General features: G+C 36.0%; 1 protein-coding gene and 1 long non-coding RNA gene across 26 annotated transcripts in view; one reads left to right on the plus strand and one right to left on the minus strand.

Annotated features, from left to right (window-relative positions):
- LOC103788188 (uncharacterized) overlaps nt 1–24,615 on the minus strand; it is a 28,577-nt gene extending 3,962 nt beyond the window's left edge. The window contains exon 1 of the long non-coding RNA XR_614037.4: nt 24,431–24,615. This is a non-coding gene — a long non-coding RNA (uncharacterized LOC103788188). The remainder of the gene's footprint in view (nt 1–24,430) is intronic.
- The window catches only part of LPP (LIM domain containing preferred translocation partner in lipoma), a 745,086-nt gene that overhangs the window by 335,505 nt on the left and 383,899 nt on the right, over nt 1–25,682 (plus strand). For 17 of the 25 annotated variants that reach the window (XM_035276043.3, XM_078350484.1, XM_078350478.1 and 14 more), the window contains one exon: nt 2,863–2,975. In XM_035276043.3, coding sequence (XP_035131934.1) covers nt 2,863–2,975 — 113 coding nt within the window. The remainder of the gene's footprint in view (nt 1–2,862; nt 2,976–25,682) is intronic. The other 8 variants (XM_078350492.1, XM_078350491.1, XM_078350481.1 and 5 more) reach the window with 1 other exon arrangement.

Consider the following 25,682-nt stretch of genomic DNA (forward strand, 5'->3'; position numbering starts at 1 on the left):
TTGTGGTTCTCAAAGTGTGGTCCCAGACCCAGTCACATCAATCACCAGGGGCCTCTGTTTGATAATATGATGTCCGAGATTTTGCTCAGTCTGATACTCTCTGATGCCCTGAAATATTCCCATGATGTAACCGAATCTGATGAAGTATAAAAGGGGGTCCAGGAATCCTTTCATAATGTGAGTATGAAGAAGACATAGAAATATGATTTAGCTCTGTGTCCCCACCCAACTTCATCTCAAATTGTTATCCCCACATGTCAAGCGAGGGATTTGGTGGGAGGTGATTGGATCACGGGGGAGGTTCCCCCATGCTGTTCTTGTGATAGTGGGTTCTCACAAGATCTGGTGATTTAAAAGTGTATGGCAGTTCCCCCTTCATGCTCTCTCTCTCCTGCTGCTATGTAAGAAGTGCTTGCTTCCCTTTTACCTTCCACTGTGATTGTAAGTTTCCTGAGGCCTTCTAGCTATGCTTCCTGTCAAGGTGGCAGAACCGTGAGTCAACTAAACCTCTTTTCTTTATGAATTACCCATAATCAGGCAGTTCTTTGTAGCAGTGAGAGAACAGACTCGTGCAGCATAGGTTTAGTTAGAACATTTGGAACTGGAAATTAGGCTGTGAATTTGAGTTGGTAATCAGCAACCTAAACCTTTGTTGTGTCATCATCTAAGATCTCATTGTGAGCATTCTTTTCATACATTATGACCTTTAAAGGCAGTAAAAAATTCTTGACAGTTATTTTTAATTAACGGGCATTACATATTTTTTCATTCAGTCTGTGGCCAAATGAAAGTTTCTCAATCCTGGCTGCACATTAGAATCACCTAGGTTTTATAGGAGTACTGGTGCCTGACCTCCTCACTCCCTGTCTCCTATCCCCAAGATTCTGATTGAACGCTGTGAGGTGGAATTTGGACATCAACATTTTTAAATGTGTTTCCTTGGTGATTCTGATATTTAACCAATTTTTAATACTACTGAATAGAATGAATACAGGTTTATGAGATTTATAATCCACAAAGATATGGACAAATTACTTCCCCAGATTTGTGCACCCAGAGAAAAAGAAAAATAGGAAATTCTTTATGATGTAAGTTATTGAACCTTTCATAACATGCAGTGGTTATTAAAGTGTGCTCTCAGCCCCAAAGGCATCAATCACCCACGATCTTATTAGAAATGCAAATTATTGGACTTCTCCCCAGACATACTGAATTAGAATCTCTGGATCTGGGACCTGGAAATCTGTATTTTAATAAGACATTCCAGAGATACTGATGAACTCTAAAGTTTGAGAACCATCAGCAATGAGGATTATTGTACGATTCAGTGGCAGCGTATGAAAATCTTAGCATACTGCCTGGCATAGCGAGAGTCTGGTAAGCGGAGTACTCTAGAGATAGTGCTTTTGATTGCTTAGTAGTCTGAATTTGGCTTAGGGCTAGACTTGACAGTTCTTCGCTTAGCTACACTTTCAATTCTAAGACTGTTATTTATAAGGCAAATAGAGGCCAAGTGAACCATTTTAAAGGTGTATCAGAACAACGAAACCTACACATAATCATTCTACTGTGCCCCCCTTCCACTCTTAGACTTCTGTTTCTGAAGGCCTGAACTGTGATGTTTTGATAATATCCAAAAGCAAGTCATTTAATGATGGAGACTGCTGCTCTACCCCACTAAGTGTTGAGCAACTGAAATGCAAGGAAAAGCTACTCATCCGTGAGTAGAAAAGATCACTTCTCCAACACATCAAAAACATTATTTTTAATAGGAAAAGAACAAATAGAGAAAAGGTTAAAAGGTAGAAGTTTCTGTTTCCCCAATACGATTTTTTGCAGACTATTTAAAAAGGTTTCATACCAGGAACCATAAGCTCTTGGATATATGTGTGTAACTTAGATCACAGAGATTAGATTCACTCCCTCAACAAACTCTAACAGCAGTGTGCTACCCTTGTTTTTTTCTCAGGGTATTTCTCAGTATCCCAAAGTCTCATTACTTCTTGTCTGGATTATGTATAGATTTCTGAATTGGATGTTTCTTATTCATTTCTCCTAACCTGTCCTGCACAGACTTTTAAATTAGTCTTTAGTAAATCATACTGTAACCAAGTGTTCTCAGAAATCCTTGGTGGATCCCTGCTGCATGCATGATAAAATTCAAACCCTTTTTTAGTTTTTAGATGGGCAGCACACGTAAAAATCTTAATTTTATCACATATCTAATTTTTATAACCCACTGGAATTATTTTACATTCCTGGGTCCCATGTTTTTGCCATGTCATGACTTGCTTTTTATTATCTATGGTGGAACTTTCTGATCTCCATGCCTATATTCTGTCTTTCTGCCAAGGATGGATGTGGTCTCTACATCATGTTTCTGGAAAATTATATGATCCACTAAGACTTCCATGGCCTTCTACACCCTTCCACTTTATCTTAATTTCCAGAGGGTTATTCATGCATCTTCATAAATAGCATCTTGTATTATCTTTAGTTGTGTATATGTTTTTTCCTCCTCAATTTTATTGAAAATGTATTGAGTGTAAGCACCAAAGTGTATACAGTTCAGTAACCCTGTCCCCCACCCAAGCTCATTCTTTGCTTTGCTTAATATGTTGACTCCTCTAGACTAGCTTTTATACCATTTTTAACTATCAAATCTGGTTCTCTTTCTTCTGAAAGTCAAGACTACTAATTAAGGCTACTAATTAAACTAAGATGGGAAATAATTGCTATATAACACACAAAAAATTATGTGTCAAAGCCAATTATAAAGAAGCAAAATGCCAGAAAATATATCTTAAGAGTACTATAACATTGCATCCTTATTAACGTCCCATGTGTACTTCTTTTTCTTAGGTGATTTTCTTCCACCCCCACCTCCACCTCTAGATGATTCCAGTGCCCTTCCATCTATCTCTGGAAACTTTCCTCCTCCACCGCCTCTTGATGAAGAGGCTTTCAAGGTACAGGTAAGAGCTGCAGTTACAGTCATGCTTATAAGCCATCCTAGGAAGCTCATTAATTTCATAATTGTTTCTATACTGGATAAATAAATATACAGAGCCTGTTGAGAGCTTTCCAGCTTCCGAAGATCTAAGGCACTTTAATGGAACATGCCCGACTCCAGCTTCCCAGAGTTCTGCTGGCTTACCCTCCGAAGCCCTCAAAATCCTTTTGCCTACTAATTTTGTTTCAAATCCCAAAGCCATTTTTAAAGGAATACTATCTGAGAAGTTTACATTTCTTTGTAATTTGAAGGACATACAGACATGTCTTTTTATTGCCATTTTCTCTGTCTACAAACATTGCTTTCAAATGAGTAAGGCTGACATTCTGAGGCTGTAGTTGCTTCATGTGGATTCTGTTGGTCAGCAATATTTTTCTAGCAAAAGCAACATCAAACATCCTTAGGATTTTCTCTTCTGGGTAAGTTGAAGGGCGCACATTATGCGTATCAATTATATAGAACTACTGGGGTCCAGAGAGTGGCCATTGCAAAGTAACTCAGGGCTGGAATCAGATGTGACATTACAAGTCGTTCTTAGACTGCGATCATAGGTAACTGCAGAAAGCTGCCACCTTTTAAGCTGAAGAAGTCTTTCATATCAAGAAGAAAAGCTAATAAAGTAATAGAATTATTGTTATATTTTTAGATGGTGACTAAATTAGTATAGATATATTGAAGAAAAAAATGAATCTTCTTTGTCTTTTAGAGAAACATTGGAAATATTTGTAGATAAAATGGAATGGTGTCTGGTAACTTTTTTCAAAATAGTGAGAGTCAGAAACTACTGAGTGAGAACATGGGTGAAATAAGGATGGTTATGATTTGATAACCGTTGGGTGCATGGAGGTTGATTCTGTTATTCAGTCTACCTTTTAAAAAATATCTAATATTATCATTTGTGGAACATACAATATACTGAATTATTACTCATTAATTTTATCATTTGTTTTACAGTATTTTTCTTTTTAATTTTTGTAGGTACAAGTAGGTATATGGTATTTATGGCATACACGAGAGATTTTGATATAGGCATACAGTGTTTTAAACATATACCTTTGTATAAGTTTAAAATATCCTATAGTAAAAAGTATAAAAGAGAAAAAGCTTGGGGAAAAACTGCTTAAATGGTTTGTTCTTTTATCTGCCTTTCTTTCTCCTAAATATGAGGTTGAGGAAGATAAACAAAGAAATGATTCATTCACTCAACAAATATTCTGTGTTCCTATGTGGGCATTATTCAAGCACTAGGAATGTTATAGCAAAAACGGCAGACACCACTCTGTCCTCAGGGAATGTAAAAGTTAGCGGAACTAGTGGAAATAAACAAGATATATACATTACAAAGTACATTAGCGTGGGTAAGTGGGGAATTAGGGAAGGGGTCTTGCTTACCTAGGGTGGGCCTCATCAATATGGCCGCAGTGACAAGGTGACAGGTAAACAAGGACTTGAAGAAGGAAAGGAGATAATGAGCTATAGAGATTTCTTGGGGAGTATATTTTCATATAGAGTAGCTGTTAAGAAATAGAAAGCACTTTTGATATTATCCATCATTTGGAATTAGTAAGTTGCAGTTGTAACCAGTAATCTCCAATTCAATTTGGAGTCTAGATCTTTTAAGGCTATTAAAAAATGTGTGTATCGCAAATACATGCCATGAATTTCTTGCATTTTATTTTGGTATATACTAGTAAAATCAACTATCAGATGCCACAAATAAATGAGAGTCCTATAAGGTTTGTATTTATTTTATGCAACAGATATTTTATGCAACCTTTGTCAAATAAATCCTTAGAGTTGCCTTTAATATACCTTTGCTCTTATTTTGTTGGGGTTAATTTTTTGCATATTGTTTAATATGCACAATTCTCAGAAACTATCTTGTTGCATTTTAAATCTTTAGTTCTGAAAATGTTGTTTGAAGTAGCGACAGAAGACTTGTGACTGAAAACTAGTTGCACAGCTTATTCTAGTACTATGATCTTGAGCAGGGCATGCTGAATCCCAGTTTCCTCTTAATGAAAAACAAAGCAAGTATATATATATATATATATTTATGCCCCCTTACAATTAAATGAAATATAGACAAATTTGAAGGCGTTAAACCGAAAGGGCTATACAAATATTTTGATGTTATATTAGAAGAACTATTAATATGTAAGAAAAATAACAAGGATTTTCCAGTGGGTTCCACTAAAAAATTCACACACGGGGCTTTCAATAAATTATGAAGAATTTTTTTCATGTGGACCTTGTTCTGTTAGATGCACTCAAGCCATGGCTTTGTTTTTGAAGAGGAAGGAAATAAACAAAATGCCTGTTGCCATGTTGGCTTATGTTCTCTGTAAAACAGAAGGGAGAAGGATAAAAAATAAAATACAGTTTGCCAAATGGAAAAGGACAAATCTGGTAGGGAGAAGCCTGTTATTTTTGAGACGCTTCATGTGGAAGATTGTCGATACGTTCAAACGAAAATGGGCATGCCCTCCCCTTGTGTAGTGGTGACTTAGATGTGATAGCAGCTTGGCCCTGCACTGGTCATGTGTGTACCACCTGGAGATACGAGCCATGACAGAGCCTAAAGTGGTATGATCACTGGAGAAAATTTTGCACATTTTCCTCTTAGCTATGGTAAAACCTCATATTGCCAAGTCCAAATTATAGCTGGTAAATGTGTGTTTTTATGTAGAACACTGTTTATGTTTCCAGCCAGATTTTCAGGTCAGAGCCAAAAGAATGTCTACTAAGAGTGATTATGAGATTTGTAAGATTTTCAGAGCAGAAAGGGACCTTAGCAATCATTTAGTCTAACTCTGGTGCCACGTATCTAGTTACAGTCCTTTCAAGAACTTGCTAAATTAATTTCCCCCTTTTTTTTCAGAAATGAGGAAACTGAGACCCAAGAATTTCTGAATCTTGGATCCTCTGGTTTCTGACAGAGCTTACTGAATTTGACTTTCTTCCTGCTGTCCCAGATGGCCCGTGAACTTGGCTTTGCTTTACTTCTCTCTCAGACGGCAAGGCTGAGATTCGGTGCAGAGGGTTACATGTTTTTATTTGGAAGGACCAGGTGATGCTTGAGTTTTCCTTGGCTGTCTGAGTTTTTGATGTGTGCTGTAAGCCTTTATTTCTTCAAAAAAGGCAAATATTTAGCCTTAAGGATTCTGGTTTAACAATTCTTATTTTCATGTGGAAAGATGAATCTTGGACAACAGGTGAGAGATTTGGTTTGCTTCTCTATCAGAATTAATGTGACCTCCGTACCTGTGATGTTTGTAGTGACGCTTTAGCAGTCACTCTATTAATTCATTTGTTCTTCATTCATTCTGTGTAAATTGAATAATTCTTATAAGTGGACATATATGGTAATTTGATTATAGCCTTAGAACTTGGCATCATAGTTTAATACTCTGAGTCTCAATCTTGGGACACTCAGTTAGTTTTATTCTCATCTGACACCCCAGTTGGTAATTTCTTCCTCTTTCCAGCCATCCCATAGGCAAGTATTATATAACGTTGCTTAGTATAGTTACAAAGAAGGTACATGTCTCAGAATTTCAGGCTTTCAAGGAAATTAGAGTTGATACATGCAAGTCCCTTTCTGTTGTTTCAATGTTGTAATTTTTTCGGATGTGACAAAATGTTTATGGATAACTATGATAGGTGAGGCAGTGCTGCAGGATAAGGAGATGGATCGGATACAGTACACAGAATCACGTTCGGCAGATGCATATACACAGTCATTTAAGTCGTTTTATGGTAAATTATGCTTTTAGTCATCATGCTTTGATCAGAAGCACAATCTAAGTCCTAAGTTAGTGATGGAGAGTGAGGGAAGTAAATTAACTGTGATTGGAGAAAGAAGGATTCATAGAAACAAGTTAAATGGAACTGAACTTTGATGGTTGGGTGGGACCTTAATTTTCAGATAGGGGAGTGGATTTCTCAGCAGTAAAGTAAAAGAATTAAAACACAGAGAGAGGAAAGCTCAATGTCAATGTGATAGGCCTTGCGTTTCTAGCTGTGGAACTTTCTCTTTGTTTTGAAACCATTGACAGTTTATTGGAGGGGGTTGTTATTATTTTAAATATAAGGGCGATATCCCCAGATCCGTCATTGGATGCCAAGTGGTGCTGTTAACATAAATTAGGGCAAAACATATTGGACTTGCAGGAAGCCCCATGCAAACAATTCTGTGTTGTCTGGTAGACTTCCTTCAGATCATTGGGCACCTACTTGTTGATAGCTGATGGCTCTGAGTTCAGGGGCTCAATATTTAACTTCCACTTTTTATGATATCTTTGCTTGTCTTTTCTTGGTGACTTTCAGCTGACAGCTTCTAATTCTGCTTCTCTGTTTCCTAGTGTTGTGGCTTGCTTTTATTTGCCTGCTATCCAGTATTTGCATAACTCTGGTCTTCCTCTCTCCTTTGCTGTTTGGTCCTGCAAAGAGGTCAGGCTTGCTAGTGTAACTCCAGTCCCTCCGTGTTAGAAAACAGAGGGGTTTTGTCCGTTGGGGATTACTTCAAATGTTAAAAATTTCTCTTTGTTTATTGAAAAGGAATTTGTCACTTTAGGATTTCTTCACATTGATTTTCTCTTTCCCCTTTTAAAACATGATGCAAAGTCAATGATCAGGCCAGAAGAGATAGGTGTTGTGTGTCTCAAGTAGTTGAAGAGTAAAGCTACTGAAAGATGTTACTTTTTCTAAGGAGTGAGTAAGCACATAGTAACATGAGCTATGCCCAGAATTAGTGGAAAAGAACAGAAACTTCTGAAATTCTTTATTTTAAAGTCAGCCTCCAAAGGCTCTTAAGTTCTATTCTTGTGAAAACAATTCAAAGCTCATATATGTATATGATGAATATTGGCTTATAATCACTCTTCTGTTTTTGTTTTTGTTTTTGAGATAGAGTCTTGCTCTGTCACCCGCCTCCACATCCTGGATTCAAGCAATTCTCCTGCCTCAGCCTCCTCGTCTCAGCATCCTGAGTAGCTGGGACTAACAAGCGTGCCCCACCATGCCTGGCTAATTTTTGTATTTTTAGTAGAGATGAGGTTTCACCACATAGGCCAGTCTGGTCTTGAACTCGTGACCTCAGGTGATTTGCTCACCTCGGCCTCCCAAATTGCTGGGATTACAGGCATGAGCCACCGCGCCCGGCCTCATTTGTCTTCTTACTCATTTTACATGTTTAATCTAACAATGATAATTTGAAAGTCAATTCAAGTTTTAGCAAAACTGGCACTGGAATATTTTTCTTTTGATTCCATCTAGGACTATCATGATCTCAGGTACAGAAAAACAGGATTTTACTTCTAGACATAAAGAACTCAAACGCACAGTTTGGCCACGTTCACTCATGAACTCACAGAAATGGGCAGCTGGACTGGCTTTACGTGGGTTGGACAAACTTACCATAAAAGCCTGTCTTTCTGCTACCGGTTAGTGTGATGAGGGTGGAGGAGGCTGGGTACCAAAAGAGATCCAGGCTATGGAGGTTAAGAGTAGAGGTAGTGGACAATGTTGCCAGGACAAAAATAAAATGGTCAGCAAAAGCTTTAATGTATTCTAAAATGCTTGTTTTCTGTGGGGTGAGAGTACAAGGATATCTTGATCCATGAATACCAAATTGGTGATTGAGATGATTTCTTCTTGGCCCTTTGCCTAGTTCCTTTTGGGTCAGCAAGCCGCATTTGATCTGAAGCTTGTTTGTGATCCTGAAAGCAGCAGCAGGAGCAGCTGGAGCAGCTGGAGTAGCTGGAGCAGCTGGAGCAGCTGGAGCAGCTGGCTTTGAGATTATCCCCTACGTTTATGGTCCCCATATGTAGGTCATTGTGTGTTTATTAAGGTTGGGTAAGCTCTTAGGCAAGTCACTCCTTCTGGTCAATGTGACTTTCTAGGAGACAATGTCACAGTTTTCCTGGTTGGTTTTTGCTCTGAATCATCCTCTGATTGGTTGTTCAGATAAGAAAAGGGAAATTGTTTGCTGTCTGGACTTGTATAAACTTCTTTGACAGTAGCTAGCCTGGAGTCCAGGGGAGTTCTCCGATAGTTCGTTTAGCATTTGGAAACTTTTCATGGACTATCATGGTTTCTCTTCTTTATTTTTTAAGAACTTATTTAAAGAGGTAAACCTTTCCCCTGGGATTGATAACAGAATATATGTACATATACATACACACACCTATTCGCCTCTGTCAGTGATACCTGATTACCACTGCCAGCACACCGTAAAATAATTTATGTCACATTTATATTCTCTGCAGTGAAAGATTGGTTAACTCCTGGACAAAAAAAAAAAAGTTACGAGAAAATCAATGGTGGTTAGTTCTGTTGAAGGTAGGAAAAACCAATGAGATTAGCTTTGCCTTAGCTCCTGAGTTTCTGCAGTGAGTAATTTTCTATGCTTGCATATTACAGAACATTTTCTTTGCTCCAAGTTAAGTGAAACTGCAGTTGGTTCTTTTTGAGTCAGTGAAAGTTTTTATCCCATTTTGTCTCTTCCATCAAGAGTCTTGGTGGTTTCTTCAAAGGTAAAACGTACTTAATTGCTTTTTTAACTTACAAAAAAGTAGTGTGTCTTTTTCAATTTATAAAAAAGTAATGTCAGCCAGGTGTGGTGGCTCATGCCTGTAATCCCAACACTTTTGGGAGGCTGAGGCAGGCAGATTACCTGAGGTTAGGAGTTCAAGACCAGCCTGGCCAATATGATGAAACCCTGTTGTTACTAAAAACACAAAAATTTGCTTCATGTGGTTGTGTGTGCCTGTAATCCCAGGTATTCTGGAGACTGAGGCAGGAGAATAGCTTAAATCCAGGAGGCGGAGGCTACAGTGAGCCGAGATTGTGCCATTGCATTCCAGCCTAGGTGACAAGAGCAAAATTCCATCTCAAAAAAAGAAACCTAAACAAATCAAATGATGTAGACTAGATATTTTCAAATTTATTTCTCTATGAGGAATAAATTATGATCTTCATATATATCCTGCTCCCAATAAATACCCCAAATGAAGCTTCAACATTCTTCTCCTCCCTGCTCCATTTCAAATTTTATTAAAATAATTTGGAAAATATGTTGTAACATTTTTAACTTTATAGCAAATCTCTCTTGAGAATTGTTTCTTGCATTAAGTTTTATAACCACATTAGTAGTAAACTATAACTTTTACCTGTTTGCTGTACTGTTTTCTATTTACTATTTTTTTCTTGTATTCATCATCTTGATTCTTTTCTTTTTTGTTCTTTTTTCTGTCATAGTACTTTATTAAGTAATTTTATGGGAATGCTACATGGGTGATATATTTCCTGAGTCTTTGTGTATCTGAAAGTGTGTTATTATTACCTTCATATTTGAGTAAAAGTTTGGCTATCAGTAGAATTCTCAGGTCAATTTACTTCAGTATTTTACCGAGATTTTTACACTATCATTTAATAATCAGAGCTGCAGATGAGAAATCTGATGCCAGATTGATTGTTTTTCCAGTTTAGTAAATTTTTTTTGTTTGGTCAATAGGCTTTATTTGTGGGATTCAGCAATATTACAGAACTGTGTCTAGACACACGTCACTTTTTGCCTGCCCTGCTATTTCTACTGGAGTAAACTTTTCTTTAACGGAAAGGAATTTTCTTCTTTCTTTTTTTCTTTTCTTTCTTTTTATTTTCTTTCTGCAGCCTTGAACTCCTGAGCTCAGGTGATTCTCCTGCCTCAACCTCCTAAGTAGCTGGAACTAAAGGTGTGTACCACCATGCCCAGCTAATTTTTTAATGTTTTTGTAGAGAAAAAGTCTTGCTGTTTTGCACAGGCTGGTCTTGATATCCTGACCTCAAGCAATTTTCTTGCCTTATTGTCTCCCAAAGTGCTGGGATTACATGTGTGAGCCACAGCACCCAGCCAAGATTTTCTTATAATATTTTGAAAATATATTTTAATCTTTTATTCACCTTTTTTTTCTTTATGAACTCCTACTCTGTGGAATTGGATTTCTTTTCTATTGCTCATATTAGTTTTCTTTATGCAGTAGTTCTACTACATGGAAGGATTTCTGTTGCTTACTTCCCTTTTTTATTTTTAATTTTGGTGATAGTCTGGTTTTGGCTTATAAATGCTCTATCAAACTGAATTTGGAGAGAATATTTGGTAGGAGTGGCTCTGGATATCTGTTGTTCAGGGTAAATAGCTTGCATTTAAAACTTTATCTTTTATCTAAATTAGGAATGTATAGTTCTTTAAATGCAGGTTGGCCATAGGGTGTATACATCCAGTTTTCACCCCGGTGTGTAATTAGGGGATGCAGGACAGCAAAAGAATTGCTCTTAGATGCACAGGTCAAGAATAGACCAGCAGGGTTTATCTGGGTCCTCAAGGCTGATGTTTTGGGGATCCATAGCCAGGTAGCAAAGCCCCTCCTTTACATGCCATACAAGTATGCCAAGTGAGGGCTGCAGGAGCTGTGGCAGCCTTATGTGTATTGGTCTCTGGTTGAGTTCTCCAACCCTTTTGATTTTCTCCCTCATTGTGTTTTCATTGGTGACTTTGCTTCTCGATGACAGACTGTCACCAGCAGTGTTGGGAATTGTGGCAGGGTCCTTTTCCTTTGAAAGCATAAACTCATTAAACAATTTTGCTGCTCTTTTGACTGACTTTTACTACCTCCATTACTGACTTTCTAACATCCATTCTAAAGAACCTTGCCCCATCCCCTCATCTTTTTTATTGTGGCAGCTTGAAGTATGCTTAGATCCTGATGTCTTTTCCTATGTATCACAAGTTCACTTTGCTGCCTGTGAGGAGTTTATCACATAAAAGTGCTCCCTGATAGCATGTATAAGCCAAAGAAAGCATCAATGACAGCATAATACGATGGTTCACAATGCAAGTACTATTCCAGCATTCCTGGGTTCACATCTGGCTTCCTGCTCACTAGCTGCATCATTGTGGTATTCTGCCTAACCTTTCTGTGGCCGACTTAAATCCTCTGCAAAATGGGTGATGGTTGTGAGGTTTCAAAGACATAATGCACATAAATATTTTATGCAATTGACATGTCCTAAGACTCAGTAAATATTTTTACTGTTGTGATATTTTGGACTAGGAGATCTCTGTGATGGGTTTTGCCACAGTTGTCACTGATAATGTGATTTGTACCATACCTCCTTAGAGGTCACCAGTGATCCCATCCCTTGCTATTATAAGCTTCAGGATTTCATATATATATATCAAAAGAAATACTTCCACAATCTTCCTCTGTAAAGTGAATGATTGAATTAAATAATCATGTAGATCTCTTACAGCTCTAAAATTCAATGCCTTGGTAATACAATATCACTTCTTTGTAATTTCACGGTGATTTATAATTTACAAAATACATTATAACGGCACAAGTATAATTTAACTAATGAAATAAAAATGAGGTTCCAAGAGTTGAAGGAACTTTGTTTAGATCTCACAAGTGTCATCGAAGCAGTGACTTATTTTTAAATAGATAATAACAAAATGCATTTCAGGGACTTTTTACAAATAAGAGAATGTCGGGATCCTCTTAAATCCTCAAAAAGCAGCCAGTGTTATCAATAATATATGTTGATGTTTAGTAGCCAGGAACTGCCGAGGTAGTTTACTTTGTAATTTTTTAGGGGAAGATTAGCACAGCTTCCATCCTGGCCTCTGGAGTATTCCCTGACAAACCCCTCGTAGACCTCTTTTCTATGGATTTGGTAAGGAAGCCTTATTGGATCCACAAATCCTTTAGTTCTTTTGTAATTTACATAATCCAGTCAACAGGGGCAAAAAAACACCTTGTTCTAAAAGAAGGATTAAAAGGGAGTAGAGGATGCTGGCACCAAAAACCTAGGGCACTAACTCATATCTTATTTCTAAATATAGTATTTATTTCTAAATATTGAAACTCTAATATCTGAGAAACGTTTTCTGTGCATAGCTGATTTTGCTGGATCCATTCAAAAGTCAAGAATTTTTATCCTCTTACTAGATAAAATGTATTATAACATGGTGTGTTTATACCAATCCTTGAGGGGTTAAGTTATTATTATCATTATTTTATCATTACCTTTTGTGAGTTTGACTTGTCCACGGCCTCCTTTCCTGTAAATTCCAAAACACATGTTGTGATAGAGTCTTGCTGTGTCACACAGGCTGGGGTGCATGGTGTGATCACTCACTACAACCTCCATCCACCTCCAGCGTTCAAGGGATTCTCCCACTCAGCCTCCGAGTAGCTGTGATTACAGGCACGTGCCACCATGCTCAGCTCATTTTTGAATTTTTTTAGTAGAAACAGGGTTTCACCGTGTTGGCCAGGCAGGTCTCAAACTCCTAATCTCAAGTGATCTGCCTGCTTTGGCCTCCCAAAGTGCTGAGATTACAGGTGAGCCCGTGTACCCCACAGATGTTGCTTTTTTAAATAAAAGTCTTTCATATACTTTAAGTCACTTAAATCTTTAGACAACTTTTGCAACGGGAAAGGTAGGGAGGATTCAGCATCTTGTGAACGTGCTGAGCCTTTGCGGTTATGCGGCATTTCCGATTTCCATGGGCTTAACTGGCCCAGGCAGGGATCAAGCTCTCTGTCTTTTTGAGACATGCCAGTCCATTTCTCTCTCCATTGCCATCGCTGCTGTATTGTTATTCTCCCTTTATATTCATTTTTAGTGAAGGAAACGAAACACCAGTTGTCACTTTCCTTTCCAAGTATTTTCATTATTTGCTGTCATGAGTTGCAGAATCCTCTATTGTAATATTGTCTTCAGATTTTTAAAAAATGTGTATATGTTGGAAGAAAGCATTATGGTGTAAAATACAGGAAACTATCTACAGATCTGTAAAATGAAATTGTTTTCACATTTTTAAAGTTAGTTTTATATGCATTTTTTCAATAAAATGTAGTAAAGATATCAAAGTCAATCTTTCTTACTCTAAAAAAAAATAAGTAAAATTTCTCCAACTAGTGGGAAAAAATGTTTTTATGCATATAGGATTGATTGATATATGTTCTTAACAAGAGCATTTGTATTATAAGAAATATGTTTTCTGTTACTTTTTGAAATAAAGAATTTGGTTTATGAGAGGCTTAAAAAATGAATAAATTCCCTTCTTTCCTGATAGTTTCCATCATTCCCTTTGGGATTAAAGGAGTGCGAATCTGTCCTACAGCCATTTCCTCTCTGAACTGTAGATGACACACCAAGATGTGATTTGGAGCAGATCAAGCCTTAGAGCTGAATCTCAAGTTTCTTTAGCTGTAGAAGTAGTATGATAGTATGATAATTCCATACGTCCTGTCTTCTGGGCTTTTTGACATTCATAGCATTTCTAAACAAGTAAAAGATTTATTTAAAAAAATAAAATTTTAGCAATTTTTTCATTCTCTTTGAGCTTTAATTCTTTCCATTAGAAATTATATCATCCCCATATTTGGAGCAATGAATAATTGCATAACTTTTAAACTGTGAATTTGATGGTATTGTGTAAATTCAAAAGAGAATGAGAAACTGTTCCCTGAACAGAGATTTACTGATTCAAGGTTCACTGTCAGAACTTCATAGAGAATCTGGTCACCGAGAGTTAGGTATTTCATGAAGAGATGATCAAACAATTGAACAGAACATACAGCAACCAGGAAGAGTATTTCACTGTGCACATTCAGCAGGCTTCATCATTTTTATCATTTTGTATCAAGCCATTTTATAAGTAGATATGTGCCTAGAGGATTGTTTTTATTTCCTTTTAACTCACTGAAAGTCACACAGTGTCACTTTAGTAATTCTCTTCTTGACCAGTGGGGATAGAAACCAGTTTTGGGCAATGGCAAGAAGTATTTTCATAGAGTTACAGATTCATTAAATGAGACCCTCTCTCCCTCCCTTCCCACCCACTGTGTTTCTGTCTATGATGGGGATTTAAGCAACAGTCCCAACATGAACTAACTCATTTCAGTACTAGGGAAATGGTTCTCGTATGGCTTTACCACCTCCTCTGGTTCTGCAACGACTATTCTTTTTCTGACAGCTTCTTCTGCCTCTTCCAGTCAGGCACAACTCTTGATGATTTGGACCTCCTATGTTCTTTTTTTCCCTCAGCTTGTAAAATTGTGGTAAAATACATATAATATAAACTTTACTATCTTCACCATTTAATGTACTGTTTAGTAGCAAAATGATGAAGTACATTCATATTGTTGTGTAACTATCATCAGTATCCATCTTCAGAACTCATTTAATCTTGCAAAACTGTACCTCTATACAGCTTCACCAATAACTCCCCGTTCCACGCTCAGGCAGCTCCTGGAAACCACCATTCTACTCTCCGTCTTTACAATTTTAACTTCACAAGTACACAGTATAATCATAATCATATAGTACTTGTCGTTTTGCAAGTGGCTTATATTACTTAGCATGATGTCCTCAAAGTTTATCCATTTTATAGCATATGTATGCCACATATACATATATGTCATGTTTTGCTTATCCATTCATGTTGATAGACACTGGGATTCCTTTCCCAGTTTACCTATTGTGGGAATAATGCTGCTATGAGTTTGGATGTACAAATAACTCTTTCAGACCCTGCTTTCAGTTATTTTGAGTATATAACCAGAAACAAATTGCTAGATAACAGGATAATTCTATTTTTGTTATTTTGAGGAACATTCATACCATTTTCCACAGCAGGTGTACTGTTTACATTTCTCAGAACAGCACACAAGTTCCAGTTTCTCCACATTTCTGCCGAAACTTTTTTTCTTGGTAATAGCCATCCAAATGGGTGCAGAGTGATATTTCATTGTAGTTTTGATTTGCATTTATCTAATGATTAGTGATTGTGGACATCTATTCGTGCATGTATTAGCTGTTTGTATATATATATCTTCTTTGGAGAAATGTCTATTCAAGGTCTTTATTCATTTTTGAATTGGGTATTTTTTTTTCTTTATGAGTTTTACAAGTTCTCCATGTATTCTGAATATTAATCCCTTATCAGATATGATTTGATAATACTTTCTCCCATTCTGAAGATTGCCTTTTTACTCTGTTGCTACTGATTTTAAATTTTTATGAAATTTCAATTTGTCTCTTATGTTATATGTGTCTTTTGTGTCAAATTAAGACATTTGTTGCCAAATTCAATATCATGATGCTCCTGCATAAGTTTTATTCTAATCTACAATTTTAGGTGTTACCTTTAGGTCATGCATTCATTTTCTAGTTAGCTTTTATAATTACGTTAGGAAAGAGTCCAACCTTATTATTTTATATGTGGATATTAAATTTTCCTGGCATTGTTTGTTGAAAAGACCATCCTTCTCCTGTTAAATGATCTTGCCACCCTCGTAGACAGTTATTTGAACATATATGTGAGGGTTTATTTCTGGACTCTCTCTGATGTGTCATTGTGGCAATACCTCACTGTTTTGTTTACTTTAGATCTGTATTAATTTTTGAAATCAGGAAGTGTCAGTTCTCCACTTTTGTACCCTTTTATTCATGATTGTTCTGCCTATTTTAGGTCATTTGATATTCCATATGAATTTTAGGGTGGAGTTTTTCTATTTCTTTAAAAAATGTCACAGGGATTGTGATCAGGACTGCATTAAGTCTGGATATCACATTGGTTAAAATTGAAATCTTAGTTATATTAAGTCTTACATTCTATGAACATGAGATGTCTACCATTTACTTATGTCTTCTTTCATTTCTTCCCTAAATGTATTTAAGTCTTCATTGTTCAAGGCTTTTAACTCTATGGTCAAATTAATTTCTAATTAATTAGAATTAATCAATAAATAATTAATCAGAATTAATTAATAATTAATTAATTAGAAATTAATTAGGTCTTTTAATTTTTGATGCTGTTGATATGGAATGATTTTCTTAATTTCTTTTTTGAATTGCTTATTGTTGATACAAATGTAAGTGGTTTTTGTGTAATGACTTTGTATGCTCTACTTTGCTAAATTCGCTAATTAGTTCTAACAGTTTTTGTGTCCAGTCTTTAGGGTTTCTACATATAAGACTATTTCATCTACAAAAAGAGACGATTTAATTCTTTCTATTCAATTTTGACAACTTTTATTTTTTTTCTTGCCTGATTACTCTGATTAGGACTTCAAGTATTACACTAAATTAATATGGCAAAACTGGCATTCATAATCTTAGAGGAAAAGCTTTAAGTCTTTTATCATTGAGTATGATTTTCTCTGTGGGTTTCCATATATGGCTTTTGCTATGTTGAGATAGTTTCCTTCTATTCCCAGTTTGTCAATTTATTTTATGAAAGGATATTGAATTTTGTCAAATGCTTTTCTGTGTCAATTGAGATCACATATATTTTTCTTCATTCTGTTAATATAATATATAACCTTGAATTAAGTTTGTTTGTTGAGTATCCGTTCATTATAATAATAATGGCCAGTCTTGGTGGCTCACACCTGTAATCCCAGCACTTTGGGAGGCCAAGGCAGGCAGATCACAAGGTCAAGATATCAAGACCATTCTAGCCAACATAGTGAAACCCCATCTTTACTAAAATAAAAAATTAGCTGGGCATGGTGGTGCATGCCTGTAGTCCCAGCTACTTGGGAGGCTGAAGCAGAAAAATTGCTTGAACCTGAAAGGTGGAAGTTGCAGTGAGCTGAGATGGTACCACTGCACTCCAGCCTGGCACCTGGTGACAGAGCAAGACCCGTCTCAAATAATAATAATAATAATAAAATCTAACTTGGCCATGGTATATAAATCTTTTAATATGCTATTAAATTTCATTTGTGATATTTGAGGATATTTGCATCAATATTTATTAGGGATATTGTTCTATAGTTTTCATGTAATATCTTTGTCTGAATTTGGTGTCATAGAATGAGTTGGAAGTGTTTCCTTTTTTAAAATTTTTTGGAAAGATTTGAGGATAATTGTTAGTTCATCTATAAATGTTTTATAGAATTTAGTGGTGATGCCATTGGTTCAAGATTTTTTCCTTAGGAGATTTTGGATACTGATTCAGTCTTCTTAGTATTTCTAGCAGATTCCGATTTTTTATTTGTGGTTTAGTCTTGGTGCATTTTGTGTTTCTTGGGAAATTTCCATATCATCTGGGTTATCCAATTTGTTGCCACACAATTTGCTCATAGTACTCTCTTAAATCCTTTTTATTTCTGTAGAATTGTTAATAATGTCCCTACTTTTATTTCTGTCTTTTGTAGTTTGAGTCTTCCCTCTCTTTATCTTTCTTCATCTAGCTAAAGTTTTGTCAATTTTGTTGATCTTTTTGAAGAATGATTAGTTTTTGTCAGTATTTCTGCATTCTTTTTCTAATTTCCATTCTATTTATTTCTACTCTTGCCATTTTTTTTTTCTGAGACAGTTTTGCTCTGTTGCCTATGCTGGAATGCAATGGCATAACCTTGGCTCACTGCAACCCCCACCTCCCCAGGTCCAAGCTATTCTCCTGCCACAGCCTCCTAAGGAGCTGGGATTACAGGTGTCTGCCACCACACCTGGCTATTTTTTTTGTATTCTTAGTAGAGATGGAGTTTCACCATGTTGGTAAGGCTGGTCTCGAACTTTTGACCTCAGGTGATCCACCTGTCTTGATTTCCCAAAGTGCTGGGATTACAGGCGTAAGCTACCATGCCCATCCTCTACTCTTACCTTTATTATATCTTTCCTTCTTGTAGATCTGGGTATTGTTTTTTTTTTTCTTTTTAAGTTTCACAATTTGTAGATTTAGGTTGTTGGTCTGACATATTTCTTATCTTTAAATTTAATGGTATATAGCTATAAATTGCATTATTAGCACTGTTTTCACTGTTTCCTATACGTTTGGTATATTTTCTTTCATGTTCATTCATTTTTAGGTATTTTTCCATTTCCCTTATGATTTCTTCTTGGATCCATTGTTTAAGAGTATATTTTTTAATTACTGCAAATTTGTGAATTTCACAGTTTTACTTAACGTCTATTGATTTCTGACTTTATCCCATTGTACTCAGAGACAATACTTCTTTTGACATCTACTTTTTCAAATCTGTTGACACTTAGTTTATGGGCTTATTCATGTCCCATCCTGGAACATGACCCATGTGCACATGAGAAGAAGCTGTATTCTATTGTTGTTAGGTAGATTGTTCTGTATATTTCTCTTACATATATGGCTGCATATATATATGTATATGTGTATGTCTAAGAGACATATAAAGAATAATCTACCTAACAACAATTACAGATCTAATTAGTTTTGTTTGTTGTTCAAGTCTTCTTTTTCCTGACTTATCTACTGTCTGGTTGTTCTATCCATTGTTGAAAATTGGACACTGGAATCTCTATTATTATGTAACTCTCTATTTCTTTCTTCAATTCTGCTAATTTTTGGTTTATATATTTTGATGGCCTTTTGTTATATGTATATACATTTACAATTGTTATATATTCTTGCTGTATTGAGCCTTTTATTAGTATAATGTTCTATATCTCTTTTATCTTTTAGCGTTTTTTTTACTTAAACTCTATTTTATGTGATATTTTGCTACTCTGCTTTTTGTGGGTTACTGTTTGTATGAAATAATGTTTTCTATCCTTTCACTTTTAAACTCTGTGTGTCTTTGGATATAAAATGAGTCTCTTGTAGGCAGCGTTATGTGTTTTAATTTATTCTGCCAATCTGTGTTTTGACCAGATAATTTAATTCATTTACATTTAAAGTAATTATTGATAAGCATAGAATTACATCTTATTTTTCTACAGATGCACCTTAACTTGTGGTGGGGTTATGTCCCAATAAACATGTGTTAAGTTGAAATTATTGTAAATGTAAAAGCATTTAATATACCTAACATACCAAACATCATGGTTTAGCCTAACCTACTTGATTATTTTTCTTTTGCCATTTCAACAGTTTAAAGTGTACATGTCAGTGCATTAAGTACATTCAAATTCTTGTGCCTACTAACTTCAATGTTTTAATAATCCCGTACTGAAACAGTATAGTCATTAAACAGTAACTAACCTCAACATTTTAATAATCCCGTACTGAAACAGTGTAGTCATTAGACAGTAACTAACCTCAACGTTTTAATAATCCCGTTCTGAAACAGTGTAGTCATTAGACAGTAACTAACCTCAACGTTTTAATAATCCTGTCCTGAAACAGTGTAGTCATTAGACAGTAACTAGCCTCAATGTTTTAATAATCCTGTACTGAAACACTGTAGTCTTTAAACAATAACTCCCTGTTTCTACTTCTACCTAGCCCAAGTAACTCCTGTTCTCTGTCCCTGTGAATCTGACTATACTATTCCACATAAATGGATTCACACTGTATTTGCCGTTTTGTGTCTGGCTTACTTCACTTACCTAGCATAGGGTATTAAAGCTTTATCCATGTTGTAGCATGTGTCAGGACTTCATTCCTTTTTAAGGCTGAATAATAGCCCATCATGTGTATATGCTATATTTTCTTTATCTACTCAATTATTCCATGGACATTTTGGTTGTTTTCACCTTTTGGCTGTTATGGATGAAGAAAATGTGGCACATATACACCATGGAATATTCTGCAGCCATAAAAAAGGATGATTTCATTTTCTTTGCAGGGACATGGATGAAGCTGGGAATTATCATTCTCAGCAAGCTGGCACAAGCACAGAAAACCAAACACCACATGTTCTCATTCAAAAGTGGATGTTGAATAATGAGAACACATGGACACAGGGAGGGAAATATCACACACTGGGGCCTGTTGGAGAGTGTGGGGCAGGACTAGGGGAGGGATAGAAGGGGTGGAGGGATTGGGGAGGGATAACATTAGGATAAATACCTAATGTAGGTGATGGGGAGATGGAAGCAGCAAACCACCATGGCATGTGTATGCCTATGTAACAATCCTGCATGGGCTGCACATGTATCCTAGAACTTAAAGTATAATTAAAAAGAAAAAGCAAAAAAAGAGTAATCAAAACTGAGCATTGAGGAATAAAATGCTACATATTAAAAGAATAAAAGAAGGAAATGACACTATCAATGCAATTAATGCAGAAAAAATTATTGGGCAAAATTCAACATCTTCTCATGACTAAAACACTCAACAGGCTGTGTGTGGTAGCTTACTCCTGTAGTCCCAGCACTTTGGGAGGCCTAGGTGAGCAGATCACTATGAGATTTACCTCAAAAAACCCCAAAAAGGAAAAAAACATTCAACTAACTGGTACATCAACAGATACTATCAATGGAGTAAAAAGGCAACCCCATATGGGAGAAACTGTTAGCAAATTACATGACTGATAACAGATTAGTATCTAGAATAATTGAAAAACTCCTACAGTTCAACAACAAAAAAATGAACAACCCAATTAAAATAAAGGGCAAAGACTGGGTGTGTGGTGGCTCATGCCTATAATGCCAGCACTTTGGGAGGCTGAAGCGGGTGGATCACTTGAGACCAGGAGTTCGAGACCAGCCTGGCCAACATGGTGAAACCCTGTCCCTACTAAAAATACACAAATTAGCTGGGCATGGTGGTGGGCACCTGTAGTCCCAGCTACTCAGGAGGCTGAGGCAGGAGAATCACTTGAACCCAGGAGGCAGAGGTTGCAAAGAGTAGAGATTGCACCACTGCACTCCAGTCTGGGCAGCAGAGGGAGACTCCATCTCAAAACAAACACACAAACAAACAAACACACAATAAAGAACAAAGGGCTTGAATAGACAGTTCTTCAAAGAAGATATAGAAATGGGGATAAGCACATGAAAAGATGTTCAACACTGCTAATCATCAGGGAAATGCAAATCAAAACTACAAGAAGACACCACCTCACAGTCATTATCATGGCTATTTTCAGGAAAACAGAAAATAACCAAATGTTAGTGAGAATGCGGACAAATTAGAACCTTTGTGAGTTGCTGATAGAAATGTAAAATGATACAGCCGCTGTAGAAAATAGTCTTGTGGACCCTCAAAACATTAAACAGAATTATCATATGATCCAGAAATTCTACTTCTGGATACAAACACAAAATAATTAAAAGCAGGGAGTGGAACAGATATTTGTATAACAGTGTTCATAACAGTATTATTCACAATACCCTAACCTGCTTTAGACATACTCAGAACACTTGCAGTAGCAGACAGTGGGCAAAATCATCTAACACAAAGCTTATGTTATAATAAAGCTTTAACTATCTTATGTAATTTATTGTATTCTCCACTGAAATTGACAGACAGAATGGATACTTCAAATATAGTGTTTAATGAATATGTATCACTTTCATACCATTGTAAGGTCAAAAATAAGTCAAATCATTATAAAATTTGTGATTATAAAACCATTTATATTTGCTTTTTATATGCTTTATAGCTTTTTTGTCCTTCATTTCCTACATAATTGTTTTTTCTATATTGTTATTTTTTTAAGTAAAATGTTTAAATTCCTACTTGATTTCCTTTTGTGTATATTCTGTAGCTATTTTCTTTGTGATTACAATGGGGGTTACATTTAATATCTTAAAGTCATAACACTCTAGCCTGAAGTCATACCAGCTTGATAACATACAAAATTTTGTTGCTTTTTCAGTTGTTGATGTAACAAAATTATTTCTTTGTGCATTGTATATATAACAATATAAGCTAATAATTTAATGCACTCATTTCTTAAATTATGTAGAAAGCCAAAGGGAGTCATTAATCAAATTATCAAATAATATAAAATTTTAAACTTGTAATTTAAAAGATTATTAGTTTCTTAAATCATGTTGAAAACAAAAAGCAAAGTTGCACATCACGATTGCAATGAGGTTAGCTTTTATAAGTGTTTACCTGCTTGTCTTTACTGAGAGCTGTATTTCTTGGTATGGTTTTGAGTTACTGTGTAGTATCATATCACTTCAACCTGCAGGTCTACTGTTAGCATTTCTTGCAGGACAGGTCTAATGGTAATAAAGAACTTTCTCACTTTTCTTTTTTTAACCCCTGGCAAAGTTTTGTTTTTCTTTCTCAGTTTTAAAAGAAATTTTTGCCAGATATAGGATTCTTGTTTGATTTTTTTTTTCTTTTAGCACTTTGAATATATCAGCCCACTGTTTTCTGGCATCTAAAGCTGCTGAGAAGAAAACTGGATAATTTTATTGAGGTTCCCTTGTATATGATGAGTAACCTCTCTTGCACCTTTCAAAATTCTCTCATTGTCTTTGTCTTTTGACAGTTTAATTATAAGGTGCCTCAGTGTTTGTCTCTTTGAGTTCATCTTACTTGTACTTTATTGAGCCTTTTGGATGTTTATACTCTTGTCTTTGATCAAATTTGGGGATTTTTTGGCCATTATTTCTTCAAGTATTGTCCCTGCCTTTTATCTCTGTCTCATCCTTCTGGGAATCCTATGAGGCATACGTTGGTATACTTGACTGTGTCCCACAGGTCTCTTAGGCTCAGTTCACCTGTCTTCAGTCTTTATTCTTTCTGATTCTTAGACTTATTAATTTACTTTGACCTCTCCTCAAGTTTTCTGATTCTTTTGCCTTCTCAATTTGCTTTTTCATTCCTCTAATGAATTTTTTATTTTGGTTATTGTAGTTTTCATTTCCACAATTGCTTTTTGCTTTTTTTTCCTTTTATTGATATTCCCATTTTACTCATGCATTGTTTTCTTAACTTTCTCCTTGCTTCCTTCAGTTCTTTGAGCACTTTTAAGACAGTAGTTTTAAAGTCTTTGTCAGGTAGATCCACCATCAGGTTTTTTCAGAGACAGTTTCTATTGGTTTGTATTTTTGTTTTGAACAGACCAGGCTATCCTGTTTCTTTGTATGTCTTTTGATTTTTTGTTATTGTTGAAAAGTGCACATTTGAATCTAATAATATAGTAACTCTGGAAATCAGACTATTTATCTTCCCCAAGGTTTACTGTTATTTTTGTTTTGTGGGGTTATTGTTGCCTGTCTCTGTGCTAAGTGTTAGCTTTTTTGTGAACTTACGATCTTAATTATTTTCTGAGCCTGCATCTTTCCCTGTTTATGTGCAGTGGCTTTCTCATTTCCTCTATTGTTTTCAAAGGCCCTGGTCATCAATGTCTGTCTCCCAAAATGAGAAAAAGTAAAAAAATAAAAATAAAGAAAGGAAAAGAAAAAGTACTGGCCTTTTGAGTCCCATGTAAGATACTTCAGCTGGAGTAGGAGGGGCAACACTAATGATAGTTGCCTCTTTTTCTTTGTGTGTGTGATTAGAAGCAGCAATTCATGCACAGATCCTTTATATATGGAAGATGGGTCCTTTTTGCCCAGCATGGATCAGGTAAGCTATATGCAAGCTTCTTCAAGAACATGTGCACAGATGCCTGCCAAGAATATAAGAAGTGGGGTATAGGTAGCTGCTACTGTGCTAAGATACAAAATTTACCCAAATTACCCACAACTTACCATCTGAGGCTTCCCTCCAGATATTAGATGCCTTTAGTAGACTCTTGACTTCCAAAATAACTTCTTAAATGGTGTCAGTGCAATGGGTGCCGAAAGACAGGTTTATGGTGCTTCCTGCTTTGTCATATTCTCCGAATCCCTTTAACTTCCTTTTGATTTCTACTGAAAAGAATTTTCTCGATTCCTCTGTGTGCCTGCAACTATTCCTTTTCACCCTTCTTTACCAGCTCCTCCCCCTTTCTTCCTGTCACTAAATTTACATGCCCACTCAGAGTTTTCCATTTGACCTTCTGTTTTCTTTCAGTAGATGTCACAACTCTAATAGGATCAACTTTGGTCTTTCTTTATCTAGTTACTTGAACTGCTTATGACTTGGTACTGGGTTTTCCTTTGACAAGTTTTCTTTCATTTATCCATGAGATCTTTTTGTAGATAACACCTGCCTTTTCACTAAGTCTACTCATCATCTTGCTCAAAGGCTTACATTCTCTTAGAGATGCCATTATATTTTCTAGCCTTGCTAGCTAAACTGTGTTTGTTGATGATACATCTTGCTTTCTTTGTATATCTATCACCAAGGTTTACAGGATTATTTCAATCTCTGTATTTTTTTGCCCATCGTCCTTGTTCATATCTTCTGGGTTACACCTACTAATTACCTTTATTCTATCTTTTTTACATTCTGACTGCATATCTATAACCAATTAGTAGTTAAAAATATTATATGCTTCCTCTATCTTTTTATTGTATGCCACATTAAATATCTCCTCTTGGTTTATTTTTCAGAGAACCCTGTGACTTACCTCATCTTATATAGTGCACCTTATTTCACACTATGCTTTCGATATGGTCCTTGCTCTTTTGAAGCTTATGTCCTTATTGTCAGCTTCCTATGCCAAGCTAATTTTTCTTGTATCTTTCTTGATACCTGACACATCCTCATTTTAAAAAGCCTGACTTTACTGTTTACTCATATGTGTCTGACAACTGGATCATCTTAATCTCTCTCTTTTTTCCCTCCTGAGTCTTTTGATTGAGTCATGTGATATGGTGACATGAGCCCAGGATTTAGGGCTAAGAAGCCCTGCTAGGTCTCTTGCCACTGCATTTCCCAACTTTACATGCAAAATGAGGATATTAATAGCAGTTTCTTAGAAGGTTATTTTGGGGATTAATCGAGATAATGAATGTGGAGTATCCAACAATTTCTGGTTCAGAGTAAAGGCTACTATGAGTCAGTTAATAAATAAAT

This window comes from Callithrix jacchus, chromosome 15, assembly GCF_049354715.1.
Source record: "Callithrix jacchus isolate 240 chromosome 15, calJac240_pri, whole genome shotgun sequence".
NCBI lineage: Eukaryota > Metazoa > Chordata > Mammalia > Primates > Cebidae > Callithrix > Callithrix jacchus.